General features: G+C 46.7%; 2 protein-coding genes across 4 annotated transcripts; one reads left to right on the forward strand and one right to left on the reverse strand.

The window, feature by feature from the left end:
- Positions 1 to 2,804: 2,804 nt before the first annotated feature.
- Positions 2,805 to 3,989, reverse strand: LOC110331553 (interferon-induced transmembrane protein 2). The gene is made up of 2 exons (XM_021212263.2): positions 3,620 to 3,989; positions 2,805 to 3,113 (listed from the first exon to the last, which is right to left on the reverse strand). Exons 1-2 carry the CDS (start codon positions 3,863 to 3,865, stop codon positions 2,925 to 2,927), a joined length of 435 nt encoding a protein of 144 aa, XP_021067922.1. The 5' UTR covers positions 3,866 to 3,989; the 3' UTR covers positions 2,805 to 2,924.
- A 13,795-nt stretch (positions 3,990 to 17,784) lies between these two features.
- On the forward strand, positions 17,785 to 20,033 carry LOC110331412 (interferon-induced transmembrane protein 1). 3 transcript variants are annotated; one of them, XM_021211980.1, is made up of 3 exons: positions 17,785 to 18,090; positions 18,770 to 18,968; positions 19,700 to 20,026. In XM_021211980.1, exons 2-3 carry the CDS (start codon positions 18,786 to 18,788, stop codon positions 19,838 to 19,840), a joined length of 324 nt encoding a protein of 107 aa, XP_021067639.1. In that variant the 5' UTR covers positions 17,785 to 18,090; positions 18,770 to 18,785; the 3' UTR covers positions 19,841 to 20,026. The 3 variants fall into 3 exon arrangements, with proteins under 3 accessions (XP_021067639.1, XP_021067629.1, XP_029398550.1); XM_021211970.2 differs by having other exon boundaries at positions 18,068 to 18,090; positions 18,616 to 18,968; positions 19,700 to 20,033; XM_029542690.1 differs by lacking the exon at positions 17,785 to 18,090 and adding an exon at positions 18,604 to 18,651 and having other exon boundaries at positions 19,700 to 20,021.
- The last annotated feature ends 3,159 nt before the right edge of the window (positions 20,034 to 23,192 follow it).

The following is a 23,192-nucleotide window of genomic DNA, read 5'->3' on the forward strand; positions in this document are numbered from 1 at the left end:
AGCTAGAGAAGGCACAAGAAAACCAAGGGCAAGCCGCCATGGTGGGGCTGACACGAACTCAGACCTGGCTTCTTCCAGGACTCAGAGGAAAACATGACCATCCCAAACTAAGCAGATGAGCTCCGCCTAGCCTTTGCTTCATTATAACCATATCTTCATAGCATCAGAATTATAAAATCTCTTGCTCCCGTGATGCCTGAGGACAAAGGAGGAATGGGGGGAAAAAAAAAAAAAAAACTTGGCATCCCAGGGATTTCCCTACCATTACCCCACCTTAACTCGTGACTAATCAATTCATCCCCCCAGTTAAAGTTTAGCCATAGGCCAGGAACGGTGGTGCACACCTTTAATCCTGGTACCCAGAGGCAGAGCATGTGGATCTCTGGGTTCGTGGCCAGTGTGATCCATATACTTCTAGACCAGACCCCTGCCTTAAAAGAGAGGGGAGAGGGAGAGGGAGTGAACAAGGGGGAGAGAAAGAACATGAATTTTCAAAAACCCAGCAGTTGAAACGATCCAGAAGCGTGCTCCCAGCCTTTGAGTACATCCCTTTACCCAAAGTGTAACTTTTTATTTCCCAGTGTCCCTCTGGTTCCCGACAGTGCCAAGAACCTAGAAACACTGAGGTCTCAGCCGTGTACCTCTGAGAGCCCCAGCCTTCACTCACCAGCAGCAGATGCTCCACAGATGCAACAGCCCTGACACCTAGACCCTTACTGCCACAGATATTACACTTTCACATCTGCCCAGTGAGACTTTGTAAAACATCTGGTTCTAAGTGTGCTGTGTTACCTCTACTGTCACCTCCACCGCCGTCCTGTTGCTATCTGACTGGGGGGAGAGGGACCCATTTTCTGGCCTCCTGCTTGGGACAGATGGAACCACGGTGAAAGTCCTGGAGCACTGGGGTCTACTTTAAGAATACACTGTGTCTAAATTTTCTAGGCTCTAGAGCACCCTGTCCGACTCTTGGGAAATGAGAACAGGGCTGGCCCTGAGAGATGGATGGGCCCTGGCACCTTCAGAAGTAGTTGATGACACCCTGGTCCTTACCCATGCTCTGGCCCACGACATCTTTCTGTCCCCTGAGCATTGCCCACTCCTCTATGGGGCTGATTGCAGAGACACCCAGTAGCAGGTTGGCAGGGCAACATCCTCAGCTCCAGGTCCACTGCAGAAGCCAAATGTCAACACTCATGAACCTGAGTAGTTGTTCTCCCTCATGGTGGAGGAACTGCCCTGGACCCAAGAAAGTTCCTAGGCCCCTGGAAACCCAGAGTATTAGCAGATGAGTTCTCTTCCCAAGAGGTTCCCACGGCTTCAGGAAGGTCTTGAGGTCATGTACTGTTTAATTCCTTCCTGTGGACTGTAACCCTCAGTCTGAACGCACAGCTTGTCCTAAGTCTTCCTGCTGACCCACCACCCAGCTCCCCTGGTCCCTTCCTGCCGTGCATTCATGAGAAGGAAAAGCATCTCTCCTCCTGGAAACTCTCACCAACTCGGAGTCAAGAATCCCAACATAATTAACATCTTCTGAAACCTGCCATTTTCTATAGCTCTCACCAGAGACTCCCCGTAAAGCACAAGCAGCTCCTGGTTTTCCCTTCTCAGTGTGGTCCCCATCCAAAGTCCCTGCAGTCACTGTGTAGCCTCAGTTATGGAACGAGGAGAGAGGAGAGAATAGTTTCTTAGCACCCTGTTAAGCAATGACATTCTAAAAAGCTTCCCCCAATCCTACACAGTCACCTTAAAACACTTAGCAGTGACCCCTCAGAAGCCCACACTCCTACCCCTGACTGTGCTTTATATTTTACCGTGGGCACTATTTTGAATAAGCTCCAACTTCTGCCTACTATTTTGGGAACTTCTCTTCCATCAAAGGCACGTTGAGATTTCTAAAAGATTAAAGGAACTCCCCAAACTGGCATGACATAGCCAGAAGCTGACCCCTTCCCAGCTGCTGCTCTTACAACTTCCTGTTAAAAACCATACTTCTTATAGCAAACAAACACCACAGGGCTCAAGTCACACAGGGCCTTCACCTGCACCTCTATGGTGGGGATCACTGTGCCGCCACGCCCAGGATTTTAGATATATTCAAATCATCATGGTGGGTTAGGGAAGCAAGGAACTTTTAGACAGAACCCAAATCCTGCAGACATTAGAAGCCCAGTCTGACTTTTTGGTGCCAGGCTTGGGTAAGCAGAAAGAAGTACCCTCTAGAAGGAACTCCCAGGATGCCACGGCATGTTAGCGGGGTGCCAAGGGCAGACAGTCTCACCCCCAGGGGTGGTGGAACCTGGGAGCCCAGAAGAACTCACTGTCATGTGGTCCTCCCTACGACTCAGAGACCATGAGAGATCTTCTGGAGTCCCCACCCACTGCAGGTCCCTACATAAGCCTGCGTGTGGAGAAGGAGACAGGGCAGCTAACTTCACAGCAGCCAACTTTTGTGTGCGGGCCAGCTCAGGAGCCTGAAGCCAAAAGGCCACCACAAAATGAGGTGGCTAGGGACTTCTTTTCCCTTAAAGTAAAGGACTCTGGGTGTCCTTCACTCCTAGACCGAAACCTCCTTTTCGCAAAGTTCTGCACCCTTCCTGGGACCCCTGGGAGCATGGCGTTAGCGTTCAGATGATCCTCGGATCCCCTCTACCTGGATCAGCCAAAAGCCCACAGGTCGGCTGCTGCCCATATCAGACCAGGAGCCTGACAAGTTAAGGACGCTTGCTCTCCTCAGACAAAAAGGATGCAGGGTGAGCTTGGTACAGAACCAGAGAACAGTGAGTCACAGCCAGAGTTGCCACCATGTGCACTTTATTGAATCCACTGTGGACAACATTTGCATATGCATAGGGGAAAGGGTCGAGGCTTCAGCCTGGGGGGTGGGGGGGAGGGCCAGATGTGGACCATGGAGCACAGGGCAGCTAGAATCCAGAATGTGGCGTTCTTTGTGAAAATGACTGAAAGACTACCACAGAGGTGGTAGAGAAAATAATGATGCAGATGATGACCATAAGGATGCTGAAGATCAGGGAGCTGATATTCAGGCACTTGGCAGTGGAAGCGTAGGCCTGGGCTCCAATCACATCGCCCACCATCTTCCTGTCCCTGGACTGAAGGAAATTAGATGTAAGGGGCCCTGGAGCTGGCCAGCTGAGAGCCAGGTACGCTGGCTCCATTTCCCCAAGTGCTCCCTGCCCACTGCCTCACTCCCTCCGGCAGGGAAACCCCTCTTTTCTCACACACACACACACACAAACTATACAGTAGGCTCCAGCATTGGCTGCATACCCCACTTTCCACACAGATTAGGGCCCCAGTCTCAAGGGTGAAGGGGTGGGAAAAGTCTGGCCCCAGAATCCCCAGGCAGCTTCACCCTGTGACTATCAGAAAGTCTCTAACAACAGAGACAGACAGGCAGGCTCACACGTGCGCGTGCGTACACACACACACACACACACACACACACACACAAATAGGAAGGGTGCACACACTTACTCTCTTACAGAAAGGACCCCACACTCACACCTCGGTGCCATCTGGGTAGATGGAGCTTCAGGCTCACACACACCTTCTTACACCACCATCCCCCCCACACACACACACCCAGCACACTCACCTTCACAGAGTAGGCATAGGCAATGAAGCCCAGGCAGCAAGCATTGAAGAAGAGTGTATTGAACAGGGACCAGACCACATGGTCAGGCACAGACACCTCTCTGGGCATGTTGATCACGGTGGTCCTCACAACAGCTGAGTTGTTGGGTTCCCCCAGCTCAGTCACCCCGTACTCCTCTTTGATTGTCTCATAGCTTGGAGGAAGTCCGGCATTGGTGGGCAAGAAGGCTTGAGAATTGTGGCTCATGGTATTGACTCTGGAACAATCGCCCCAATCGTCTGGAGGATGGCTGCTGCTATCCTGGTTCTGTAGACCCGCCCTTTCTCTAGCAATTTCCTTTTCCTGTTGGTGGGTTAGTCTCCAGAGGGCCTTACTGTGGGGAATTGGCTGGATACTGGAGTGGGCGGTACTTAAGCCTTGAGTATCAAATTACTTCAGGGCTAGTTGACTGTTAAGGTACCTCTGTATAAACTTCCAGGGGTCAAGACTTGTCCCAGGGCTAAAAACTTGTCTGAAGGTCTCCACCTCCTGCTTACAGTAGGCATACTAGAACTTCCCCCAGGTCTACTGTCTCCCCAGCCCCCTGCTCCCACACCCCTGGTACATCCCTAAACCCAGCCTCACTGCAAGGGCCTCCTCTAAAGAACCCCAAGCACACACACATCCCCAAACTAATGTGCTGCAGGTGGGGGCTGGGGAGATCTGCAACTCAATGTTTCTTTGGCTGTCAGTTGGGGAAGGAGGAGCCTTCCAGCGCGGGGGCCTGGATGCTCCTGGCTAGCTAAGGAAGGAAAATTCCAGTCACTTGGCTGCAGCCTGGGAGCTTATGGAAGGCAGATGTTTTCCTGCCAGTTGCGAAACAGCCATTGCTAAAATGAAGCCTGTAAGAAGACAGCAACACAGGGAATGCCATGTCTTTCCTGGCAGAAGCAGTGAGGGAGCTGAGCGCCTCAGAAACAAGGGAAGTTCCCTGGTGGTGAAGGGTCCAGATCATTTGACACTTGAACCCATTCAGTAACCTCTCATCCCCATCTCCAACACCCAAATTTCATCCTACAGAGCAGAGTGGATCAAGGAGATCGGTAAGTCTAACTCCAGAACCTCTGTTCACCTATAGATGTACAACCATCACCATAGATCAGAGCCTCAAAAGCTGGAGCAGGTCACATGTCTGTAATCCTAGCACTTGGAAAACGTAAACAGGAGAATCAGTTCGAGGTCCAGCCTGGGCTACATGAGATCTTGTCTTAAATAAGTAAATAAAAAGTAATAAGTAAAATTAAAAAAAAAAAAAATGACCGAAAGGGGAATCAACATTTCTTCTAGAAGATGTACAATGGGCAACAGGCTCCACATTCTTGGTCATTAGCAAAATGCAGATCAAAGCCCCAGTGGCACACTGCTCCTACCCATTAGGTTTGCTAGGGAAAAACAGACAACCACTGTAGTTTAGAAGCAAAGAAACCACACCACTGATGCTGCAGGCTTCACAGGCAGTGGGCAGATCAAAGCTACAACCCAGAATCCCACTTCGTCATGTGTGAGAGAATGAACACATGTCTGTACATATCCTGTATGCCTCTATCTCGTGTCTACTGTAGCATTCATAACGACAGACAACAGACAGAAGTTAGATGTCTATCAACTGACAAATGAAAAAAAGAAAGCTCTGATATATGCTAAACCTGAATGAGCCTTATGAACAGCACTCAGGTCAGAAGTAGGTGAGCAGCCTCCAGGGGCTAAAGGGAAAGAGGATGGGGTAAGGTGTCTTCGTTATTGTTTGGTTTGGGGGGGGGCACGTTCTTGGTGTGTGTGTGTGTGTGTGTGTGTGTGTGTGTGTGTGTGTGTGTGTGTNGTGTGTGTGTGTGTGTGTGTGTGTGTGTGTGTGTGTGTGTGTGTGTAAGATGAAAATCATTTTAGGGGAAAAATCAGAGATGGTAAGGTGTGGCTCTTGTTCCTAGTGAGCCCTGTGCATGTCCTCTCTGTCTCATCTCTGAGTGAATCTCACTTTTGAATGAAAGTGCCCCCCATAGGCTCACATGTTTGGGTGCTTGGTCTCCAGTTAGTAGAACTGTTTGGGAAGGATCGGGAGGTATAGCCTTGTTGGAGAAGGTGTGTCACTGGGGATGGGCTTTGAGGTTTCAAAAGCCTATGTCAATTAAAAGACTCTCTCTCTCTCTCTCTCTCTCTCTCTCTCCCTCTCCCTCTCCATCTCCCTCTCCCTCTCCCTCTCCCACCCCCATGTGTGTGTCTGTGTGTTGTGTGTGGGCATGTGTCTGTGTGTTGTGTATAGATCATGATGTTAAGCTTTCCAGCTACTGCTTCAATACCATATCTGCCTGCTTTCTGCCATGATGATCATGGACTAACTCTCTACGACTGTAAGCAAACTTCTAATTAAATATTTTCTTTTATGAGAGTTGCCTTGGTCATGGTGTCTTTTCACAGCAATAGAACAGTAACTAAGACACTGATCTTTCCCAAATCCAATCCAAATAGGCTAATTTAGCTAGGATCTCTTCCAACTTCATTAAAGAACTCAGCCAGGTGTGGTGGCAAACGCCTTTAATCCCAGCACTCGGGAGGCAGAGGCAGGTGGATTTCTGAGTTCGAGACCATCCTGGTCTACAAAGTGAGTTCCAGAACAGTCAGAGCTATACAGAGAAACCCTGTCTCAGAAAAAAAAAAAAAAAAGAAAAAAGAACTCAAAAGTTTCACTGTGGCATTGACCTAGCCTAGAAAAGTATCCATATCATTCTAACCATTAGAAAAGTCTCATATCAGGGTGGGGGGAGGGTATAGGGGACATTTGGGATAGCATTTGAAACGTAAATGAAGAAAATAGCTAATAAAATAATTAAAAAAAAAAAAGAAAAGAAAAGTCACATATCTGAGCTCACCCTCAGAATTCGGTTATAGCCTCCGCAGCAGGGCCAGATGGGGAGCTTTGCAGATTGTGTCAGGATACTTACAGGAAAGAGTAGGGGAATGACCCCCTGGTGACTGTATATTTGGTATACTATATGATTGCCTTTTTATTAGAGATAGTACCTCTAGCAGTGAAGTAATCCTATAGGAGGGATAAAACGCCCATAAGTGTAAAAACCTATGGAGAATAACACTGATGGCTTCTGAGAACCCGGACCTCTTCTGAGCTGAAGCCATGGACAAGTATATTAATCCGGACATTGAGAGTCAGAAAGGCCAAGTCATTCTGTTGTACATTTTATAAGACAAGCCTCTCCAGCTATTGGATAAAAATGAGATCAAGAGCCTCCAATGACATTCTGCACTTTAAGGTCTCAGCTTGAAGGTCTAAGCTTGAAGGCCTTCCACTGCTGGGCTCAGAAAACAGATCAACAAGCACCAGTGCTGGTGTTCTGGGTTACACAGACGATTGATCAAAGGAAGAACTCCAGGGTGAGTTTAGGCTTCTCAGTAGCGGGAAGATCAGCCTCTCAGGGGCTGAAATTCGGACCCTTTTTGCAGAGCCTTTTTATTGTTACACAAAAAGACACCTTTAGCAAGTCAGTTTCTGCACACCAAAACTTCTTATCTGATGTAGTAGTTGTCTTGAAAGAACCATCACCTTAAACAGTTCTCAGCCTTGTGAGACTTCCTGGTTTGCCCGGAATGTCAGGATACCAAGTTAGTTATGCAAAGGTTCTGAGAATCCTTCAAAGGAACCACCCCATAAAATCTCAGATAACAATCACTGACAAAAGGCTACCTCAGAGCCTAGACATGAGAGCCCTGCTAAAATTGTGCTACATGCCAGGCTCTCAGCACACTTCAGCTCTAGCTATAAGATTTACCGAACTTTTCATTCTGCTCCCTCTGCCAGATCCCAGCCCTGAGGCCTCTCCAGGACACTCCTGTGTATAAACCTGCTGGGTCACACCTATAAGATTCCACAGTTTCCCAGCCGGAGAGACTGCATGGCTCCCAGACCGTAGCAGTGTGATCGGGACAGGACACAGGCTTTCAGGGTATGCTGAAGGGACACTCACTGAGGTCACAGAGGCTGAGCCATCTCCTGGTAATTAATTCCAAGTTAGCCTCCAAAAGCGGAATCTAATGTTCTGATGAGAGAGTTCTCCAGCTGGGGGCAGGAGTGACTTAAAATTTACACAGAGTCAGCCAGGGCGTCCCTGTGGTCTGTGACCTTGCAGCAATCTAAAGAGAAAGGAATTGAGGAAAGATGCCCCCTGGGGCGCTGACCTTAATATTCATCATCTTGACTCCAACATAGTCTATAATACTCCAGCTTGACTATTACACATTGCAAGATCCATTTTAAAACAAAACCAGGAATATTCTGTCAGTTTGGGTGGGAACAATCAAAACAGCTTACCTTCCAACCCCACACACCCACAGTCACAATTTACTCCTCAGGAAACCCAACAGGCCTTAAATTAGGACAAACAGTCAGCCCAAAGTAACTCAAAAAAAGCTATTGTTCCCTGACTCCTCCCCATATCTGGAGAGGCTCTGCTTATGAAAGAAACCAATCACAGGACAAAAGAGCCTAATTAAAGTAACAAGAAGGAATTTATAGGAGGTAAAAGAGTTTAAACCTTCTTAGGAAAGCTACCCCGGTAGTGTCCTAACCAGGTCTGTACTATATTTTGGTTAAGATACTCCAGGGTTTTGATGTTTGCTCTGGTTTAAGAGAGACTTTTCCACACATCTCTGTGCTGACTAGCCTTTAATATCAATTTAAAACAAGCTAGGGTTATCTGCAAAGAAGGAAAAAAAAAAAAAAAACGCTTGCATAAGATTGGCAGTGAGAGCCGGGCATGGTGGCACACGTCTTTAATCCCAACACTCCAGAGGCAGAGGCAGGCGGATTTCTGAGTTTGAGGCCAGCCTGGTCTACAGAGTGAGTTCCAGGACAGCCACGGCTACACAGAGAAACCCTGTCTCGAAAACCCCAAAAAAAGATTGACGGGTGAGGGGCTGGAGAGATGGCTCAGCACTTAAGAGTACTGACTGCTCTTCCAGAGTTCCTGAGTTCAATTCCCAGCAACTACATGGTGGCTCACAACCATCTGTAAAAAAAAGAGGGATCCAATGCCCTCTTCTGGTGTGTCTGAAGACAGCGACAGTGTACTCACATACATTAAGTAAATAAATAAATATTTTAAAAAAAGAAGAAGAAGAAAAGAAAAAAGATGAGTGGATGGCGGAGGATGAGTCTGTGAGGGGCTTTCTTGGTTGATGATTGATATGGAAGGGCCCAGTTCATTGTGGTCACTGTCGCCTCTGAGAAGGTGGTCCTAGAGGGTATAAGATAGCAGGCCGAGCAAGCCTCAGGGAGCTAGCCAGTCAGCAGCACTCCTCCATGGCCTCCACATCAGCTCTTGCCTTCAGCTTCCTGCCTTAAGTTCCTGTCCTGACTCCTGCAAATGTAATAAACCCTTTCCTCACCAACTTGCTTTTAGGCATGGTGTTTGACTGTAGCAATAGAAACTCTAAGACAATCTTGTAATTTATAAGGAATCATGATTATTTAGGAAAAACAATTATCTCAAGCTGAGCTTGTGAGGGTCTTCAACCCTGCACAGGCAAGGGAAGCATTTTTCTGGGGAAACTCAGGATGAAGGAGCATGGGAACATAATGATGAGCACAGTAGCACCACCCACATTTCCTGTACAGAGAGTGGGATGCTGTAGAGTCTCTAGTGTGCATGAGCTTCAAGATCTCTTAGAGGGCTACTGTGAGAGGCAGTGGTCCTCACTTCATAATAGGACTGAAGCCAGGCATGGTGGAGGCAGAGGCAGGCAGAGCTCTGTGAGTTCAAGGTCAACCTGGTCTACATAGTGTGTCCTGGGACAGCCAGGGCTATAGAGAGATCCTGTCTTGACTGTTTATTTGTTTGAGACACAGATTCTCTATGTATAGCCCTGGCTGTCCTGGAACTCGATTTGTAGACCAGGCTGGCCTCAAATTCACAGAGATCTGCCTGCCTCTGCCTCTCTGCCTCTCTGCCTCTCTGCCTCTCTGNTCTGCCTCTCTGCCTCTCTGCCTCTCTGCCTCTCTGCCTCTCTGCCTCTCTGCCTCTCTGCCTCTCTGCCTCTCTGCCTCTCTGCCTCTGCCTCCTGAGTACTGGGATTAAATGAGTGTGCCACCAAACCAGGCTGAGAGACCTTGTCTTAAAGATGCAAAGTAGCTAAAATGAAGCAGTTTATCTTAAGACTCCCTTGCAAAGTTGGACTTCAACCTAGAGTGACAGGCACACTGACTGAGTGCAGAGAACATCAACCTAGAGTGACAGGCACATTGATTGAGTGCAGAGAACATCAACCTAGAGTGACAGGCACATTGACTGAGTACAGAGAACAACTTATAGCCATAATGCATGACCCTCCCTTTCTTTTATGAAAGATCAGGAGGGAGCAATCTTATATATCATTAGATCTTATATTTCCCTCTCCTATGTATGTTTGTCTTTTTCTCAACAAAAGTGTGTGGGGGTTCTTCTTTACATTTTACATCCTGTTTTATTTTATTTATTCATTTCAATTTATATACAGACAGGGTGTCACTATGTAGCCCTGACTGGATTTAAGTTCGCAGAGGTCACCTGCCTCCACCCTGAGAGCTGGATAAAGCCATGCTCACCATTCCCAGCGAGCCTGTTCATTGTATTTTGTTTTATTTATTTTTATTTTTATTTATTTTTATTTTTTATTATTATTATTTTTTTAGTTTTTCGAGACAGGGTTTCTCTATATAGCCCTGGCTGTCCTGGAACTCACTTTGTAGACCAGGCTGGCCTCGAACTGAGAAATCTGCCTGCCTCTGCCTCCGGAGTGCTGGGATTAAAGGCGTGCGCCACCACGCCTGGCTAGCAGGTGGATTTCTTAGTTCGAGGCCAGCCTGGTCTACAGGGTGAGTTCCAGGACAGCTAGGGCTACACAGAGAAACCCTGTCTCAAAAAACAAAAACAAAACAAAACAAAAATTCCCCTGACCTAAAGCAACTTAGGGTAGCAACGGGTTTATTTGGCTTAAATTCCAGATCACAGTCCTCATTGAGCAGAAAGCAAAGCAAGAACTTAAACAAGTAATCATACCAGATCCACAGTCAAGAACAAAGAGAACCAAGCACACCCAGGCTGCCTCCTGGATTCCTTGCTAGCTTTCCTTGCTCTCATATGACCCAGTCTGGAGTGTTGCACACAGTAGCTTGGGTTTTTCTACATCAACTAACAGTCAAGACAATCCTATATAGACCAACTTAATGTAGATAATTCCTCATCAAAACTCTTTTTTTCTAGGGTCTGGAGAGATGACTCCGTCGTTATGAGCACTTGCTGCTTTTTCAGAGAAATAGGGAGCCCTTCTCAGAATCCACAGGGTGGCTCACAACCATCTATAACTCCAGTTCAAAGGGATCCATCACTTTCTTCTGGCCTCTGTGGGCAACAGGCATAGGTATCAATACCTTCATGCAGGTAGACACTCAGACATATAAAATAAAATATATCTAAACATAAAGTAACTCCCATTCCGGGGCTGGTGAGATGGCTCAGTGGGTAAGAGCACCCGACTGCTCTTCCAAAGGTCCGGAGTTCAAATCCCAGCAACCACATGGTGGCTCATAACCATCCGTAACAAGATCTGACGCCCTCTTCTGGAGTATCTGAGGACAGCTACAGTGTACTTACATATAATAAATAAATAAATCTTAAAAAAAAAAAAAAAAGTAACTCCCATTCCGTATGAATCTACAATGTATCAAATGAACAGCTAAAACTAATCAGTGTGCATGGATTCTGGGAAGCTGAACTCAGGTTACATGGCCAGTGGTTTTTTACCTTCTAAGCTGCCTCTCTGGCCTCTCCCATACCTAGCTCTCTACATGAGTGTTGGGGATCTGAACTCATTTCTTTACAATTGTGCAGCAAGTGTTCCTACGCACTGAGCCCTGGGATGCCGCATCTTAAAAGGATTGCTATGACACTCAAAGGATGTACCTGGAAAGGCACAAGGAAAGTGTCTAAAGTCTGGAGTTTATAGATTTATTTATTTACTTATTTATTTGAAGTTGGCTCTTGTTTTGTTTTTAACAATTTTTAAAGTTTAATGTATTTTTATGTATATGCGTACAGTACACTATAGCTGTCTTCAGACACACCAGAAGAGGGCATCACATCCCATTACAGATGGGTGGTGAGCCACCATGTGGTTGCTGGGAATTGAACTCAAGACCTCTGGAAGAGCAGTCATTAACCACTGAGCCATCTCTCTAGCCCCAATGTTCTTTTTTTTTTTTTTTTTAAATACTTGTCATTGTATTCATTTATTTGTCTATATCTGTGTGAATGTGTGCATTCATGTGTTGATGGGTGTGTGTACAGACACTAGAAGACAGCAGTGGGCATCCTCCTCTGTCATTCTGCCTGTTCCTCTGAAGAAGTGTCTCTCTTCACTGTAGAGCGTGTGTCTCAGCTAGGTTGGAAGCCAGAAAGCTACAGCAATCCTCCTGCCTCAACCTCCTCCCATAGTACTGAGGTTACAGGCATTTGTAGGGAATACCAACTTGTAAAATGGGTGCTGGGTTACAAACTCTGGCCTCAGACATGCACACTGAGCACTCTTAGCAGGTGGCCTCTCCAGTACTTGGTGACCTTTGGGAAAAGAAGTCTTCTATTGGTTTGCTGTTTCTGAGGGCTCTCATCTTTTACTTTGAATGCTTGTTGGAAAGTTGGATCTTATCATAATAGGTGAGTACATTTAGTAATTCCCTACAGGTTAACAGTTGTTGGAGCACTTAAGAACACCTGAAAGCCTTTCAGATTGGCTGAAACGTTCATCTGAATAAGGTTCCCTGTCTAAACCAGTTCATGATGAGACATCTGGGCAATAACTGATACATTTTTATACAATATTATGGATTATTTTGATTTCTTATACTCCCCATCTAGGGCTTTAAAAGTCAAGCAAGGGCTAGGTGTGGTGGCACACACTTTTAATCTCAGCCCTGGGGAGGCAGAGAGAGACAGATGTCCATGAGTTCGAGGCTAGCCTGCTCTACATATTGAATTCCAGAACAGCCAGGTCTACATAAAACAGGGGTTCTCATATGCTACAACTCTTTATATAGTTTCTCATGTTGTGGTAATACCCAACCATAAAATTATTTTTATTGCTATTTCATAACAATAATTTTCCTATTTATGAATTTTAATGTAAATATCTGATGTGAAGATGGCCTTAGGAGACCCTTTGTGAAATGTTCATTTGTCTCCCCAAGAGGTCACAACCCACAGGTTGAGAACCACTGACATAGAGAGAGACCCTGTCTCCAAAAAAAGAAATCTAAATAAATAAAGTCAAAATGGGGGGAGGGGGCAAAATTGAACCTTGTACTGTAGTCAGTTAAGACTCTGTGGAGTTGTGCTAGGGACCTAAGAGGATGCCCTTTCAGCCTTCATTCCCCAGTGTGCCATCTGTGGTCCTGGGTCAGGGGCTTGCTGACTGTGTGAGTTTCCTGCATTACAAAGAAGACCTTTCCCCTCCAATGACTTCACAGCAGGTACGTGAGCTACAGTGCAACCCCTGGGGGCTCCTATGGACTTTCTGAATGAGACCACAAGGGACTTATTAGAGTTGCAGGGCCTTTTTACAGGGGTCCCATTGTCCCCTTGGCCCTGGTTGACCTTTGGTGGCCCATTTTTTGTTCCTATATCCTCATTGGCTTTGGCCTGTATGTTTTGTTGGTTGAACACCCAGAAGGATGGTTTTAGCAGTCATAAAGAGAAAGTAATAAATTTTAATTTTCATGTAACAGACAAAGCTTAGATAATAACACAACTTTTTAGGTAAGTTCTGGTTTTGATACTATTCAATTTTACAAGTACTTCAACTTCTGACAGGCTTAGCAGAAAACACAATTATTATGTTGTGGGAGACCAGGCTGAGAATAACCAGGCCTTCAACAGCCCCCACCTAAAAGCCAAATGGTCCTTTGTTGGGAGCTGAGTCACCCCCTCCTTCCCAAGGCTGCTCGACCCCCTCTCACAAGGCTGCTTGTGAGAACCCTCTGACTCTTGCCCTGAGCTGACACATGGGGCTGTTGAGGAGGATCCCGGACTCTGAGATAAGCCACCCGGTGTTCCTGAGCAGCGGGGCCAGGACTCTTGCTACATTCTCCAGTAGTGACAAGCACAACAGGCTCCAAAAACCTGGGCACTGTCCTGAGGCAAAAAGTTCAAGGAAACTCAGTCTCCTGGAATGGTGGCATTTTGTATAACAAGTGCTCCAATGTCCTTGCTTTAGTTGGAAAACAGATCCATGTGCTTTCCCTTAATACATAGCCATGTTAGATCCTAGGCAGTCAGTCCTTGCGCTGACCCTGGGTTTAGGCAGCTAAGTCACTGCCCTACATAGGAATTTACCGATCTCTAGGAAGAAGGAAGTTTGTGATCTAAAGAGGAACCAGGGTAGATACTTAGAACCATAAGTATCTGAGTTACACCCATACACAAGCATTACAGTGGCCTAGGAGGAAGGTGGACTATAGAAACTATGGCAAGGGCATGAAGCCCTTGCCCCCTCCCCCCACTGGCTTTAAGCTGACTTTAGGTGGAGCTGTTTTTGATTCCCAGCTGTTAACATTTAATGTTATCCCAATTGGTTCCTGCCAGCCCTTCCAGGTTTGCATTCCTCTGTTTTGTGTAACTTCCCTATTTTCTTCTGTATAGTCTGATGCTCAATTTGACAGTTCACATTCAGATACCACACACTCTTGTGTCCCTGTCTGTTTGTCACCCCATATTCGCCCGAATCCTCGCTCACCTGCAACCAGAGACCTGTTCCCCGCAGATCAGGGACCCAAGAAAAGTCCGTCTGCGGCAGACTCTGACATTAATCACAAAAAGTTTCAAGCCTGCAATCAGCATCCCCCCATTTGTCCTTTGCTCTGTTTCTTTTGATCATTCCTCAAACCCCCCCCCAACTCCCCTCACTGTGTGCCTTATAACCAGGCGTTCAGCCCTCATTAAAGGAGACCTCCACAATTTTCCTGCCTGGTCTCCTGAGTGTTTCTGCCTGCAGAAACGCTCCGGTCTGGATTCGCACTGAAGGATGGGAATATCCTAAAAGAGAAAGGGCTGCGAAAGGAAAATGGATGCCCTGTCGATTTGCTGATCAGAGCACGATTTTTATTAATAGGACTTGCTTAAATACAAGGAAAGATTCCCAGCCTGCCCTTGAGTCCCTTTGAAGCTGCCATGGCGGTCCGATCAGGAGCGGGGATGAGTATTTGGTAGGCGGGTCCAAGGATCGTAGGCAGTCCAAGGGATAGTGGGCGTCCGAGGGCGCTGCATTCTGGGAGATCTGGGGAGGTCTCCTCCGTAGCAACTCTGGTATGCCTGTGGAGGGAGAGTGATTAGTGGAGGTGGGAGACCCCAACATTCTCCCTTTTCTTTCCCGCCCATTTCTTTTTCAGGCTCGGTCCCCCTCGACCCACAGGACGGGATATTATGTGACCAAGAGCAAATCAATATTTTCAAGAACCCCAATTATTTTAAATGGAGAACAAGATTTTTTTCGTTTTAGACCAGTGCACTGAGTTTTAGTCTCCAGAATTGTGAAGATCATATATATTTTTAAAAGTTTCATCATCTACAGAAAGCTTCAGATTTCAAGTTTTGTCCACGCCTTTACTTTTCCCTTTTGGGAAAGAAAAAAATCTGGTTATTTTACCTTAGGACAAACTCATATTTTACCATGCAAAAATCGATCTTATCATGAGACAGAGCAGCAGAAGCAAATTTACAATTTATTGAAAAACTGGAATCTAAGTTGCACTCACAATATAGTGTGATGTTGGAGGGGTTCATTTTTGTGCTAGGTGCCTAGGTCCGTACCTGATAGCCACTTGTCTCTGACTCTGTCTCTGGAGCGTAAGTTCCCAGCAACCCTAACTCCTTGGTCCCCACCCAGAAATGTGTCACCACAACCATCTGCTTTGTCACAACTACGCCTAACTGTTGACTTAGGCTTTTGTAACCCACTCAGGCAGATGTCCACAGGCCACTGAAAGGTTACTTTGACTGCCCACTCCTATCAGAGGTGAACAGCTCTTTGGTTTCTGTAACCTCTTTGTGTAGACGCCCAAGGACTTCTTGTGGTTTTTGCCTTGGATTTTTTTCTTTAAGGTACTTTTTTTAAATTAATTTTTTAAAAAGATTTATTTATTATTATATGTAAGTACAACTGTAGCTGTCTTCAGACACACCAGAAGAGAGCATCAGATTTTGTTACCGATGGTTGTGTTGTGAGCCACCATGTGATTGCTGGGATTTGAACTCAGGACCTTTGGAAGAACAGTCAGAGCTCTTAAACGCTGAGCCATCTTACCAGCCCCCTTTAAGGTACTTTTTTGTTTTTGTTTTTGTTTTTTCTTTTTTTGCGTTTTTGGTTTTTGGTTTTTCGAGACAGGGTTTCTCTGTATAGCCCTGGCTATCCTGGAACTCTGTAGACCAGGCTGGCCTCGAACTCAGAAATCTGCCTCTCTCTGCTTCCCAAGTGCTAGGATTAAAGGCATGTGCCACCACTACCCAGCTTTTTTTTTTTTTTTTTTTAAGTATTTTTATAATTTTTAAACTTTTTTTTTAAATTTTATAAAAATGAGTGTCTCACCTGCACATGACCTGTGTAGACCTATATAACACACATATTACTGGTACACACAAGGGCCAGAAAGGTGTTAGATCTCATGGAACTGAAACTATAAACAGCAGTCATATGTACGCTGGGACTTCAAACCAGATTCTGGAAGAGCAACCAGTACTCTTAACCTCTGAGCATCTCTCCAGACTTAAAGATTTTACTTTTATTTTTAATTATGTATATATGTGTTTTTGGGGTCTGGACGCAGTGTACACTTGAGTGTATACTCTAAGAGGTCAGAAGAGGGCATCAGATCCTCCGGAGCTGGACATACAGATTGTTCTGAGCTGCCTGACATGGGTGCAGGGAGTCAGACTCAGTTCCTCCGCAGGAACAGTAAGGGATCATAACCGCTGAGCCATCTCTCCAGCCCCAGCATCTTTTCTCTATTAAATCTTTTTATCTAGATTCTAATCTGATAAATACCTTTATCCCTGTGCCTTTGACTCCTCATTCTTGATACACAATCAAACCCAAACAAAGGTGATGGCATTGCCTGGTGTGTGTGTATCTCTCTCTCTCTCTCTCTCTCTCTCTCTCTCTCTCTCTCTCTCTCTGTGTGTGTGTGTGTGTGTGGTGTGTGTGTGTGTGTGTGTGTGTGTGTGTGTGTGTGTGTGTGTGTGTGAGAATCTGTCAAGGCAACTCCTGGAGAGAGAGTTCTGCCAGCTGCTTTGCCTCCTGCCGCCTCTCCCTTGTCTGGCCTGGCTTGGCCACTCTGCTGTCCTCTATAGCACATTTCGTTTCCTAAAAGATTTCAGTGGCTTCTTCTAGACATCTGCAGGCCTACTCTGCAGCTTTTATGTAGGCGTGACTTCCCAGAAGGTGATATTAAATCTACTCTGGTCATCTCTGTCCTCTGAAACGCCAACTGTGAGTGAAATTAAGTGCTAAGAGCTTGGAAAAGTTTAAGCCAGATTGCTGCAGACCCCAGGAGCTTCAGATCTGAAGCAAACTCCCAGACAAGATTTGTTTTGTTTTGTTTTAAAGATTTTTTAAATTTATTATATGTAAATACACTGTAGCTATCTTCAGACACACACCAGAAGAGGGCATCAGATCTCATTACAGATGGTTGTGAGCCACCATGTGGTTGCTGGGATTTGAACTCAGGATCTTTGGAAGAGCAGTCAGTGCTCTTACCCTCTGAGCCATCTCGCCAGCCCCCCAGTCAAGGTTTTTATTAGGGGCTTTTACTTCAGAAGAAAAAGGAAAGAGGCGGGGAGGTTTGGGAGGATGAAGAAGGAGAGGCACAGCTCTGTGGCTTCCTGGTTTTTAAGTACATTAAGGAGGCAAAGGGATGGCATGTAGCACAGTGAGGACCTCAGACAATAGGGCAGTCTTGATAATGCCAGTATATTCATATGCTGTGATGGCTAATGTTGCTTATCAACCTGACTTAATCTAAAAATCAATGGAAACACAAGCATCTGGGCACATCTGGGAAGGAGAGGTGCTTTTTTATTTTTATTTTTTATTTTCTGGTTGGATTATTTGAGGTCAGAAAAGCCACCCTAAATGTGGGCCACACCTTCTGGTGGCACCCCCACATAAAAGGACATGGAAGAAGGAAGATTTCACCTTTTGCCTGCTTGCCCTCTTGCTGGCCAGTTTCTCTCTCCTGTTCCGGAGATATTGGAACCTACGGATCCCAACGGACCTCTGTAGACTCTCCCTGGGACTCTAGCACCAAATTGACACAGCTGACTTTAGTCTTGTGGACAACGCCTGGGTCCTCGGCCTTTCCATCAGGAGACAGCCATTTTAGGGCTCCTCGGACCACACCTGTAAGTCATTCTAATAAATCCCCTTTTTAGGACACACAGCAGTTTGGGTCAGGATTTGGGGTATAGTTATCTCTGGGGAATTTCCATCTCATAGACCTTTGTTTTCCTCTCAACTTCAGCTTCTCGAATGAGTATCTTACAAAGGCGAAAGCAAATAAAGTAAAAATATAGAATCCTGAGCTCTCGGCCCTGTCTGTACAGAGGGTGGATGTTAGAATCTATGACAAGTTGTGTGCTCCTGTTATCAGTCACAACACAAAGGGAGTAAGATTAAAAAGAATGTGCCAAAAGTCATCACTCCTCAAAGCAAACTACTGAGTGACCATGCTGTTCCCTCTACTTACAGTAACCTATGCACTGGGGAATACTGCTGTCATCTCTTCTCTCCAGTGGAGGGCGTGAGCTGCCTGTAGCACAGCAATTCAACCCCCAGCCTCTGGGGACTAGGACAGCTTGAAAGGGAGTGGCTCTCGCTGCACACACCCTAATGGTAACTTGAAACCATTATTTGCTCTTACTCCGCAGCCCCTAGAAAGCACAGCGAATCAAGAACATAAGGAAGTAGGTTTCTGAGAAACAGACCCCGCTGGAGAAAAGGCCGGCCCACTGTGCAGCAGGCTCCGGACTTCGAAGTGTGGACCACCGTTCTTATTCGCTTCCTTATTCTCAACCCTTCCAGCCTCAAAAGCCAAGAGATGCCTAAGGAGCAGCAAGAGGTGGTTGTACTGGGGGCACCCCACATCTCAACTTCTGCAACAACCACCACAATCAACATGCCTGAGATCTCTACGCCTGATCATGTGGTCTGGTCCCTGTTCAATACACTCTTCATGAACTTCTGCTGCCTGGGCTTCATTGCCTATGCCTACTCTGTGAAGGTACTGTATGGGCCTCAACCTTGACTTACCCGGATGGCACCTGGGGTGTGTGTGTGTGTGGCAGAGGATGGTGTGCGTGGGGGAGCCTGTACCTATATGTGAGTATATTTGCATCCTTTTGTGTGTGTGTGTGTGTGTGTGTGTGTGTGTGTGTGTGTGTGTGTGTGTTGAGGGAATCCCAGGAGGTGCCTGGGATCCATGAGCTAAGCTATCTACACCATAGCCTAGAGTTTGAAGGAAGTCTCCTTACTTTGTGATTCCTGGAATGTACCCCCCCCCCTTTTAAAGATTTATTTATTTATTTATTTATTTATTTATTTATTATTTACACTGTAACTGTCTTCAGACACACCAGAAGAAGGCATCAGATCTCATTATAGATAGTTGTGAGCCACCATGTGGTTGCTGGGATTTGAACTTTGCTCTTGGAAGAGCAGTCAGTGCTTTTTAACCACTGAACCATCTCTCCAGACCCCTAAAATGTTCCTTAACCCTGAAGATTAGCACTCCTGGCTGGGTGGAAAGTTCACTAGGAACTAACAGGAAACAGTAGAGTGAGAGGCTAGTACTGGGTGTTTCTGGTTAGTTGTGAGTGTGGGAAAGTAGAAGAAGGTCCCTGGCCTAAAGATTAAGAGGAACACAGTGGGCTGGGAAGGTGATGGGGGAACCGAGTTGGTACTTGTCTTTCCGTTGGCCAGCTCCAGGGCCACTGACCATCTGGTCTCTTCCAGTCTAGGGACAGGAAGATGGTGGGTGATATGACTGGAGCCCAGGCCTTCGCCTCCACCGCCAAGTACCTCAACATCAGCTCCCTGATCTTCACTGTCCTCATGACCATCATCTTCATCATTTTCTATGTCACTAGAAAGTAGCCATCTTGCAGCATCTCACAGTAGATAACAGATTCTGGGGCCTCCCGGGCTTGCTATGTGTTCCCTTGTCTATCGCTGCCCCAAACCCTAGTCTTAGTCCTGACCATTTACCCCATAAATATGCAAATGTTACACTCACATATCTGTCCATAGTGGATTCAATAAAGTACATGTGCTGTGACTTTCTGTCCCTGGACTAGTCCTGCATTGAGTTTGTCCTGCATCTTCCCAGTCTGAGGGCAGGTTTCCAGCCACTTTCGCTAGGCAGTAATTAACCAGAGTTCTTTGTGTGAGGGGTGGGGGTGCGGTGGGGGACAGGGTATGAGCTTTGCCTCCTCCTGGCTTCGTGTCCCCAGGATGCCCAGAGATGATACAGAACAAGGACCCGACAAGTGTTCAGTCCACTGATGTCTCACCCTTTAAGGTTCTGGTACACCTTCTATCCAGACAAATTATTGGAGACCAGGTTGAGAAAATCCAGGCATTTTTTCAGCTTGCANCTGAGAGCCATATAGTTCTTTGTTAAGAGCCAGTCACCCCTTTCCTCTCAAGGCTGATTCATGAGAATCAGCAAGATTCCGGCCCTAAACACCAAGGCTCTGAGATAAATCACTTAAAGTTTCAAACTTGCAATTAGCTTCCCCCATTTGTCCTTCACTCTGCCTCTTTTGATCACTCCCCTAACCCCTCTCTGTATGCTATAAAACGTGAGCCTTTTTCCTCATTAAACGGACTATGACAAAAGCAGATGCATGGTTCCCTTTTCTTTCTCTTATTCCCATTTCACTTTAGGTTCGTGATCCCCCTCAAGAACCATGGAATAACTTGTCCCTCAGGATGGGAGAACAAATCACATCCCAGGGTTCTGTGTTGGGGCTCTGGGCTCCTGGCCTAAGCCCACACAACACATTGGGTTCTGCAGTAGGAGCTTGTCATCTCTTTCGCCTCTCTAACCTTCCACTTCTAGGGTTTGCTTCAGATCCTGGGGTGGGGAGTTTGAGATGAGGGCCACACAAAGCCCTTGTTACTTGCTTTGGTGAGCAACAAGCAGAAAACCCAAATGTAGTCATGCCAGCCTCTGAGGAGTCTGGATGCCCCAGGCACCCCTAACCTTGGCTGTGCAATACTACACTTGTGCAGAGGCCTCTCGCCCTCCCCTAGCTCATCTTGTCACAGACTAGACCCGGGGGTGGTGGCATCCATGTCCACGCCTGCACCTCAAGTTTGCAAGTCTCTTGGAGTCCCCAGGGCATGAAGATGCTGGTTCAAGACGTCTGGTTCTTCATCATAGTGGTGCCTTCAAAAGAGTGCTTACCTGTGGTTCCCAAGGTCAGCTCCTCAGAGTCCACCCAACCTTTCCCACAGTATCCGTGGAACTTGCCACCCATCCATCCCTTCCTTGTCAACCACCACAGTGGCTTTGATCCAAAATTCCTAGGGTAGCTAAAGGGTCTATGTTAGCATTCTGTCTAAACTCCACCCCACAGTTACCTGGCAACAGCCAGGTAGGCCTGCCCCACTGTAAAAGGGGCTGCTTGTAAACACATCAGTCTGACCTTGGTGCCAGTGCAGGAAGTACTGCAGTGAATTCAGGCAGGGAACAGGTCAGCTCTTAACAGGAGGGGGTGAGGATGCTTGGTGCAGAGTGATAGAACCCCTTACAGGTGGTGGGCCAGGACCCACTAGTCTTCTGCCCACGACTGTGGCTGATTAGAACAGCAGGGGACAAAGCCACCCAGGAGAGATCTAATGGGTGTTGACAGCTGCCATCTGGTTCCCAACTTCCCTTGATGCCTAGGGTAGCAAGAGAAAAAGCAGAAGGCTGGCCTCACGAGTCTCACGTGTGTGCTTACATGCCTCTGCATGTGCATAAGGCCACCCCTCCCACCCACCCCCAGTACAGGGTGAGAAGAACAGGAAGAGCGAAGGAGCTGGGAACTTCCTATCCTGGAACTCAAATCAGAACTTGTTCCAGGGCCCCTACCTCCCTTTTAAGGTTGGAGTCCTGTGGCCACTCCCAGGTGTGGCAGTCTCCTCAGCACCGGTGCTGGTCATCAGTTGGAGTACTTCAGGGCCACAGCCTGACTCCACACAACCAGCCCAGCCCACCCCAGGGCACCCCTAAGCGTGCGCTCACAGTGGGGGTCTTCTCTGATGGTGCTTACCACCTTTCCTTGGTTGCTTTGCTGCAGGTTTGAGCTTGGGAGCAGCCCCTCCTTGAATGTGAGGGAAGGTGGTGCCTCCCAGCTCAGGGACCAGATGCCAGAGGGTCTGCTTTGGGAGACTGGAAAATTCCAGTCACTTGGCTGAAGCCTGAGAATTCCTAGAAGGCAGATGTTTTCCTTCCGGTTATGAAACAACCATCATTAAAGAGACGCCTAGCCGGCGTGGTGGCACACGCCTTTAATCCCAGCATTCGGGAGGCAGAGGCAGGCGGTTTTGTGATTTCGAGGCCAGCCTGGTCTACAAAGTGAGTTCCAGGACAGCCAGGGCTATACAGAGAAACCCTGTCTTGAAAGAGAGAGAGAGAGAGAGAGAGAGAGAGAGAGAGAGAGAGAGAGAGACACGCCTGCATGAGAGAGCAATGTGGGAAACTCCGCGTTTACCCCATGGAACCAATCAGAGAGCTGACCTCAGAATCGAGCTAAGGGACTGGAGAGATGACTCAGTGGTTAAGAGCACTTGTTGCAGCTCACAGCCATCTGTAACTCTTGATGTGTAGGGGGATTCAGCATCCTCTTCTAGCCTCCCTGGGCACCAGTCAGATACAGGGGCTAAGGCATACAGTGCAGGCAGAACACTTGTAAAACACTTATAAGTTGCTTTTTTTTTTTTTTAAGTAAACACTCATTTTAAAAAAAGAAAAGGGGGCTGGTGAGATGGCTCAGTGGGTAAGAGCAACCGACTGCTCTTCCAAAGGTCTGGAGTTCAAATCCCAGCAACCACATGGTGGCTTACAACCATCCATAACAAGATCTGACTCCCTCTTCTGGAGTGTCTGAAGACAGCTACAGTGTACTTACATATAATAATAAATAAATAATTATTTAAAAAAAAAAAAAGAGACAGGTGGATTTTTTTTTTTAAGTTCAAAGCCAGTCTAGTCTACATGGAAAGTTCTAGGACAGCCAGGACTAAGAGAAATCCTGTTTGGAAAGAAAAAAAAAAGAAAGAAAGAAAAGAAAAAAAGAAAGAAAGAAACAAAGGAAGGGAGGGAGGGAGGGAGGGAGGGAGGGAAAGTCTTTTGTGAGGGACACAACAAACTCATTAGCCACGTTAACTGGTTCAGTAACTTCACATGGAGCTGACTTTTCAAATTTCAGTGCAGGGCAGGAAGGGTGAAAGGTCAATA

This window comes from Mus pahari, chromosome 1 (assembly GCF_900095145.1).
Source record: "Mus pahari chromosome 1, PAHARI_EIJ_v1.1, whole genome shotgun sequence".
In the NCBI taxonomy this organism is placed as follows: Eukaryota; Metazoa; Chordata; class Mammalia; order Rodentia; family Muridae; genus Mus; species Mus pahari.